General features: G+C 32.9%; 1 protein-coding gene across 1 annotated transcript; it reads left to right on the top strand.

Annotated features, from left to right (window-relative positions):
• The first annotated feature begins 1,723 nt into the window (after window positions 1-1,723).
• LOC132546441 (ATPase inhibitor, mitochondrial-like) lies at window positions 1,724-7,396 on the top strand. The gene is made up of 6 exons (XM_060210153.1): window positions 1,724-1,795; window positions 3,207-3,252; window positions 3,555-3,580; window positions 6,170-6,233; window positions 6,691-6,750; window positions 7,173-7,396. The coding sequence occupies exons 1-6, from the start codon at window positions 1,749-1,751 to the stop codon at window positions 7,242-7,244; spliced, it is 315 nt and encodes a 104-aa protein (XP_060066136.1). The 5' UTR covers window positions 1,724-1,748; the 3' UTR covers window positions 7,245-7,396.
• Window positions 7,397-8,329: the final 933 nt, after the last annotated feature.

Here is an 8,329-nt window from a genome sequence, read left to right as displayed (position 1 = left end):
AAATATCAGTATTATATAACAACAATCCCCTGAATAACATCACTTTTCCTCACATAATTACTTCAACTAACAAACTTGCTTGAGTCACAAAGAATCAGTAATGTTCATTGTGGTTAAATAAAGGTTATAAAAAGGGCAGAAACAAAGGCGCCAAAGAAATGAGCAATTGGAAGGACAAATAAATTTATACATTTTATATATCAATTCTTTATTCTTTTTTTTTAAACAGTCAGCCCCTTCGAGCCAGGTGAGCTAAAAACGGAGCATTTGTTGATCAATATCTGAAAAAAGGTGTTTTCTATCCTGTATAACTTCGACAAAATGTAATTTATCTATAACAATGCCATTCAAAGCTTATTTTTATGTCCCAAATAACATACTGATATTCTAGAGGTTTTTCCCTTTGTTCCATTCTGTCGCGATAATTTGACAGGGAATCAAAAACAAGAAAATGACATCATGTTATATAAGTCTTAATCAGAACCCAAAAATAGTGAGAAGATTCACATGGATAACCTTGCGAACATAAGAATATGACCAGGTGTCACGGAAAGGTAAGTGACTTCTGCTTCTCATGGACAACACCCAACATTTTAATGTACCATGTAGGTCAAGTTCTCACCTGAGAGCCAGATTTATAATGACGAAATTATCGGACATGCTGATACCATAACTTCTGATTTGGTTATGGTCAATTAGTATTTACAAAGTTATAATCATTTAACTTTTAGAATATTAATCACAAAAATGGTAAACCTTATTTGAAGAGCCCTGTCCAACTCAAATAAGTTATATATATATATTAATCTGCAGGCCAGGACTTCAAATTTATTTCAGATTCTTTACCATGGATTCTGAAGTCAGCTTAGGAGAATTTATTTCATGAGTAATGGGCACACCTCTTATCGGTAATTAATGGTGGCTGCTTAGAGGGCCAAATAGCAACTTCACATTTTCATTCCTGCAACCGTAAGAGCAATATCACAACAGCGAAGGCTTGAAAGAAGTCTTCCTGTCGCTCCCTCTCGTATTATTGGATTTTTTTGTAACAACAACCTTTTTGCTGACCACTCCTCTCAAAATCCCTGAATTGATTTTCATGAAATTTTGCAGAAACCTTCCCTGGCCAAAGATAAACAAAAATGTGAATTATATGCAGCACCTCCAAGGGGTCTGAGGGGTGGGGCCGAAAGGGGTTAAATGTTAAATTCACATAAATTTCAAGTATTATCTTCTCAGCACTCGGATATGGTACAATCAAATGTTCTTATTTTATGTTCTTCATGGGTATAAGGGAAGTCGTGTGCTTTACTAAAATTGTGAAATTCATGACCCCATGGTCTCACATTTGGGGAGGAGGTGAAGTTTACTTAAGTTTTTACAGAAAAAAAATGGATTTTTGATGATAACGTTATTTAATTTTCATTCTAAGAAAGTTGGTAAGAATTATCAGTATAGGATGACAGTTACAAAAAATATATTGACACTGGCTGACCCCAAAGGGCTTACATCATATCACTTAAGTCTTGCTATCATTAATGTCGCATTGTTTAATTTTCACATACACATACACACACCAAAAAATCGTACATTCACGTGGTTGATTTTGTACTTCAGAAACTAAATTTATGAGATAAAATTGACAGACATATAACAATCAGGCGGTCCGGAACACGTCGTCGGATTCCTCTAAGTTATTGCCCTTGGAAAGAACTCTTGTTTATCATTGTCGCCTCAGTGGAATCAACATGGCACTGCGTCTTCAAGGTTTTGTAAGGACGTTTGGAACGTTCGGGTAAAATATGCATGCTTTAACATTATTTTTATTGCAAAGATAAACTTATTTAAAATTCGATTTCGAAGATTATACAGAGGATATTTTATTTTTGTTACTGTCAAAAATCTCTCCTTGAAATGAGCGCCTGAAGGACACTGGATCGCGATTCAGGACTGGTTCCGACTCAACCGTCTGTTGGTTTGACTAAGGTTGTTCGTTTATGGAATAAAAATCTACCTACAGAAATAATTCTATTTTGCTTTCTGGTGAGCCCTGACATAGTGTTTCGAGACCTGTATAAATATTGACGTATGGAGCTTTCACATGGTGATTTATCAGCCATGGATTTCAGATGATCTGCTGATTATGTGCTTCAACTCAAATAAGTCCTCTTAGCTCTTGATTAAATGATAAATTATCCTGTATGTGTCACTCTAACGCACCGATATAGAGAAGGAGAATGAATCGTAAAGAAATTTGTGAAAGAAACTACACAAAATGGCATATACCCATTCACTGACATTATCCCTTGTGTAATTGGGTCATAAACACCTCAGAGCAAAATTTTCAAGAGAATATCATATGATATTGTATATGTACATGGGAACAGGGGACTGTCAACCCTCTCAAAAAGTATGGGTTTTTCTTATGTAGCATATCATTAGTAGGTGCACACCTACTTGGAAAATGTTTCAGAATCCACACAAATTTTTAACAGTCACACAAGTCTTCATCACCAGCTTTTGCCTTGAAGACAATCTATTGTTATATATATAATATATATAAAAGAGGAATGAAAATCTCATCAAATGGCACTAGGGACAGTTGCTAGCTTTATGATTGACCTGAGGGCAAGAAGGGGCCAGGTTCTTGCCATGTATGTCTGCCCCTGTACCATGGTTGTACATGTAACGTATAATAGATCTGTATGATACATCCCTTACCTATACTGAACTCTACTAGAATAACCTTGAAGCCCCTCGACTTTAAGCCAGAGCCTCTACGTGTAGGCAGGCTGAATGAGCATGCACAAGTACATGTTAGTTTTATTCGTCCTTCGGATTAAGAGATAGGCAGATACTTGTCAATTTGTAATTCGAACTGTAAAATGTTAACATAAAATATTGATCTGATCGTTTTGGTGATGACTGGAATGGAAGTTAATATGTTACCAATATTTACCTGCAGTAATCCCAGAAAGAGAACTTATCACTCAGTCAGGGATGGGCTTATTACAGGGGGCAACATGTTTGTAATTTTATTAAGCTGCAACATTACATATAGATGGACATAAGATATGGGCTTATTTAAGGATAACAGTAATAGATTTGGACAAGTTTATCAGACATTATCATCAAAATATTACAAATTTCTTCGCTTTATTAGCTGTTACCTTCGATATACATTATTTCGTTTATTTATTTTACAGTGTACGAGCAATGAGCACAGGAGAAGCGGGTTCTGGTGCAGGAAAGGTAATATATTAAATAAAGTTGTTCTACTTACTAATACTGTAATGTTGTATATAAGTCTCTTGGGTCTATATGTAACTTATTCTATTACTTTATTAAGGTGGAAATTCTTATCAATTTTCATGAAATAGAACGGTGTGTGTTAAATGTCTTTTAGGTGTTAAAATAAAGCTGGCTAAAACCTTTCAAGGTTACAGGCAAATCCAAAATTAATATTGAGAAGGGAAACCACAGAATTAATTGCTAAGGCCTGATGTATGTATGTATGTATGTATGTATGTATAATGATGTTTTGTTTGTTTCAGGGTGGTGGATCAGGTGGCTCCATCAGGTAGCACTTATAACAGAGAAGCATTTCTTGAAGACAGGTTTCCAAACAGTAACGTTCTTGTATCCCTTACAGCCGCAAGCAAACCAAATCCTGTCTGTAACCAGTTAGTGATAACAGTTATATATTAGCATTGTTCTGATTGGATACTTCAAGTGACCAATCAGTCAATTACATTTTCCCAAAATCAACATACACAATTATTACAAACTCAGTTGCCATTGAATTTGTGAAGTAAAAAAAATGGGGGAAGTGCCACAATGCACCAAAGGAAAAGCAAATTTAAAGTATATAGAACCATATGTAATCACAATTGGGCAGGTTCAACTGTTTCATAAAAACTTTGTGTTATACAATTTGCGAATCTGACAAAGAAATAAAACAAGTGTCAAATGATGACTTGTGCAACACCATATAATTTACAAATGCAGAGGACTTTCAGTATGACCTTTGTTAAACATAACAGTTAGGAAACAGAAATATAGACATGGAGTGTAAACAGATATTGTTAAAAATATTTATGTGTTTCAACCATTTTGATTTCTATATACCCTATAAAAAATCGTAAAAGAACAGAGAGGTATATATACCATCAATGACCTAATTAAAAATTCTGATCATTTGACATTTTTCTCCTTTGATGAGTTTCTTCATAAAGTTTTAATAAATACTAACTATTTCCAGTATTATGGCTTGATTACAGCCGTCAAGTGTTTCTTTAGAAAACATGATTTCCATCCATTAGGACTATTTCAACCTTTTATACCACTTCTAGGTCAAAAAGGTGCCAAAGACTTCTACAATGCTATTATTAAACCAGCTTTAGCCCCTACTGGTATTCGAAAATGGAGTGATGAGTTTGACTTTGATGATCAGAAGTGGGAAAAATATATTAATAATTCCGTTTACTATTACAAAAAGTTCTAAGCTACAGTGGTTTCAAGTAAGGATTATACATCACATTCTGGTTACGAACTCATTTCTTTTCAATATTAATTTAATACCTAGCCCTTTATGTACACTGTGTAATATGAAAAGAGAAACTATCGTTCACTGTCTATGGGAGTGTATAGAGGTACAGACTCTATTGGGGAGATTTGAATCTCTTCTTGATATTCTTCTGATTCCTTTTTGGATAAACAAAGAAACATATTTATTTGGAATTATCCATCCTAATGCTAACACTGTAGATAATGAAATTTTAATTCTCATTAAACACTATGTTTATATGTCAAGATGTCTACAAAAATCTCTTAATTTAAATGCTCTTATAAATAAGATGAAGGATCATTTCCATGTTCAAAAGTACAACATTTCCAGCAAAAACACTATTATGAAAACAAATTTTGAGAATAATTGGAAAAAATGGATGCCCATTTTGGAACTATAGTATGTATGCTAACAAGTCTGTTCCCAATGGCCATGGCCTTGACTTTACCAAACTGACTTTAAATTTATTGAATTTCCACAAAATTAGTGCTATTTTTATTTAATAATGATTATAACCCTCCCAATTCTCTCTCTTTTCCTCTCTCACTCTCTCTCTCTTACTCCTCTCTCCCTCTCTTTTTTTGTTTAGGATGTATAATTTTTTTTTATATATAAATGTATTCATGAGTGAGTATGTGTGTGTGAGAAAATATCTTTGATAAATGTAAGTGATATGATATTGGTTGTGTGTGTGTGTGTGTGTGTGTGTGTGTGTGTGTGTGTGAGAAGTTTTTGTTAAGTACATGTAAGTTTGCTATGTGAGTGTAAGTGGGTGTGAATGTTGATGATGAGTGAGTTTGTGTGCAGTAAGTAGGAAATACATGTGCATGATAAAGATGATGATGATGGTGATGATGATGATGATGATGATGATGATGATGCATGTATATGTGTAAGACATATGCAAGTAAGAGCACACAAGTGTAGGTGTATGTTTTTGTGTGGATTCTCTTGTATATTGTATATTGTGTAATATGTAAAAACTTGTCAAAAAATAAAAGAATTACCGGGGTACAAAAAAAAAAAAAAAAATGAACAGAGAATATATAACTATAACTCACAGGATAAATGTTTTATTTTGAACAATGCGGAGTGCATATTAGATCAGACTTATTCTGAAGTTTGAAGGTAAATTTCTTTTTTAGCCCACCATATGATCCAAATCGTTCTACATCAGTGGTCCATCGTCTGTCTGCCCAAAAGCAATTTTTCTCATCTCTATTTCTTGATAAAGAACTTGATGGATGTCTCTCAAATTTTATATGTCGGCTCCACTTGGTCCCTTCTTTTTTTTGATGGATTGATTTATCTTCAGAAGACTCAGTTTAACACTTGGACTTCTTAAACCTTGTTCATATACAATTCTTAAATCTTTTTTTTTTTTTTTTTTTAAAGTTACTTGTACCTCTGTACTAATACGAATGTAAAATTGACATGAACGTAAAGTATTACTTTTTGTTAGTGCCATCTTCATTGTTATTTTAGAATTCTCTATAAATATTATAAATTTTGTATGACCCCTTTGATTTTGAAAATTTTGATGTTACAGTTGCCCCTGGTGGCAATTTCTAAGGATAACAATATATAATTGTATATTTATAGAGATGCTGGTGGTAGTTTTGGTAAGATGGAGGCTGCACATGAAGAACAATACATGAGAAAACTGGTAAATATATATATAAATATATTATTTTATGGATACACGTGTTATGTATATACTGTAGACAATTTAAAGAGTCCCATGCTCAGAAAATGATAAATTTAAATTGAAGTTTGAATGTTTTCAATGGAGACAATTCAAGTTTGTATGATTTTGCATTAAATGTTGACTGACAATTTATGGGATAATGTATCAGATGTATTCCGAAAATTCAAATGTGGGGAAAGTTTTCAAGGGAGATAATTCAAGTTTGCCATAGTATGATTTTGTATTATGTGTAGGCTGCCTATATGTGAGATACATATGATAGGATATATTGGATGTGGATGTTTACCTGTGAAATATGTGATATATTTGAAATACCAGTATAGGTAATAAGTGTTCATATTGGTCAGACGCTTAATGACAAACTAAGCGATTGTTTTCAAGCATTAAAATGTTGATATTTCTTATATCATTATAGGCACAGGAACAGTTGCAACAGCTGAAAACTCATCACGAGGCTGAGATCAGACAGCATGAAGTAAGTCTGCCTCTGTTTACATTAGATGGGGTCATTGAGAATTTCAAACACTTCTTTACTTTTTGTTCCTCACAGTTCCTTTAATAGAGGATAATCAAATAGAAACAATTTTATAGGATTTTTCCGTGTTAATCACCTCCAAATGAGGGTACAAAACACCCCAAGATGGTGAACTGCAAGACTTGAGCCCCCAGTTTTCAATGATTCTGCATGTAAATATATTGTTTGGTGTACACTGTAGTCTCAAATTAAAAAAAAAAAACTAGGAGAACACTGCCTCTATATTTGCTCATGAAATAAACATCCTGTTTGATATACATTCTTAAAATTTTAATGCAAGAAAATAAAACAGACAATTTTGGCAGTAGTAACCACACCAGAAGTGTATTACATTGTACAGGTTTGTTTTTTATGGTTTCTAGGAAGCGATCAAGAGACACAAGGAAAATATTAAAAAATTAAAAGGCGATGACAGCGGCAGTGACAGTGACTGATCACAAGGTCACAGGTGAGGACAGTGGCGGTCCCAAATCTTCTCATGGTATTATCTACAGAAGGTGTCATGTGTGGATTACAGTGTTGCAAAAGATGGAAAGAATGACTGGTTAATTTAAACACAATTTTATAATAAATTTCCCCGAGAAAACTTTGACTTCTGTTCTATTTATAGTACAAAAAAACTGTATTTTCAATCATTTAACTTTTAAGAAAAGGGTATGATTTAATGGAAATTTCAGCGATTGCAGTGTAATAATGCCTTTTTAAATGGTTTATCTCATATTTTTGACTCTAAAATTATCAAATAGAGAATCACATCATGATTTTTTTCTCAGAAAAATGGTTTATATAGTAAGAGATGTCATATTTGAAAATTACAGAAGGAATGCATGAAATTTGTATAAATGATGACATAAATTAAAAATGAATGTTAATAAAAATCATGGGTATTGTGTTAATGTGCACATGTAAAGTGATTGCAATAGTTGTTGACAGCGATTGCTCTAGATGTTGACAGTGATTGTAATAGTTTTCGACTGATAGTTTGCAGTCTCCCTCTAATTAAATTAACAGATATCAATATATGACCTGATTGAATATAAAATTCATGATATCAGTGTTTTCACTCTTGTCTTGTTTGTAAAATTCCATGTATTCTATTTAACACATCTACTTAAAACTTAAACACAGATTGGGACACGTAGTTGCAATGTACATGTAGATATTAGTGTCACTATTTTCTCTCTGCTTGTCGACAAAATTTGAAGCTTTGATGTAATATGCAAACGTTAGGAGTTAACTAACCTGGCATTGAAATAGGCTGACTTTCATGCTGCATCGAGTACATTAACATAATAACACTATATACAATGTGTATGAAATTGTCCAGTTCGAAAAAGTAAGTTAAAGAAAAATATAATAAAGAAGTTGAAAGGCTAAAAACAAACCATCGTCTTAACCAAAATCTTTGATTCCAGAGTTTAGCTATCAATTTTGTCAAAATCAGAATCATCTTATATTTGTTTACATTTTATCAGTATTTGAACTTTTTTTTATTTTTGGATCATATGTAGTTAAAATA

The sequence above is a fragment of the Ylistrum balloti genome, unplaced genomic scaffold, assembly GCF_031769215.1.
Source record: "Ylistrum balloti isolate Yb309-2 unplaced genomic scaffold, AGI_CSIRO_Ybal_v1 Utg369890, whole genome shotgun sequence".
Lineage (NCBI taxonomy): Eukaryota > Metazoa > Mollusca > Bivalvia > Pectinida > Pectinidae > Ylistrum > Ylistrum balloti.
The sequence above is the reverse complement of the archived record's forward strand: the minus strand, read 5'-3'. Positions and strand labels throughout refer to the sequence as shown.

Excerpts from the sequence above, each read along its gene's own strand:
- LOC132546441 (XM_060210153.1), top strand. The coding sequence starts at position 1,749 with ATGGCACTGCGTCTTCAAGGTTTTGTAAGGACGTTTGGAACGTTCGG. Across the intron at positions 6,234-6,690 it reads AACAATACATGAGAAAACTG|GCACAGGAACAGTTGCAACA; the intron begins GTAAATATATAT and ends ATATCATTATAG. Across the intron at positions 6,751-7,172 it reads CTGAGATCAGACAGCATGAA|GAAGCGATCAAGAGACACAA; the intron begins GTAAGTCTGCCT and ends TATGGTTTCTAG.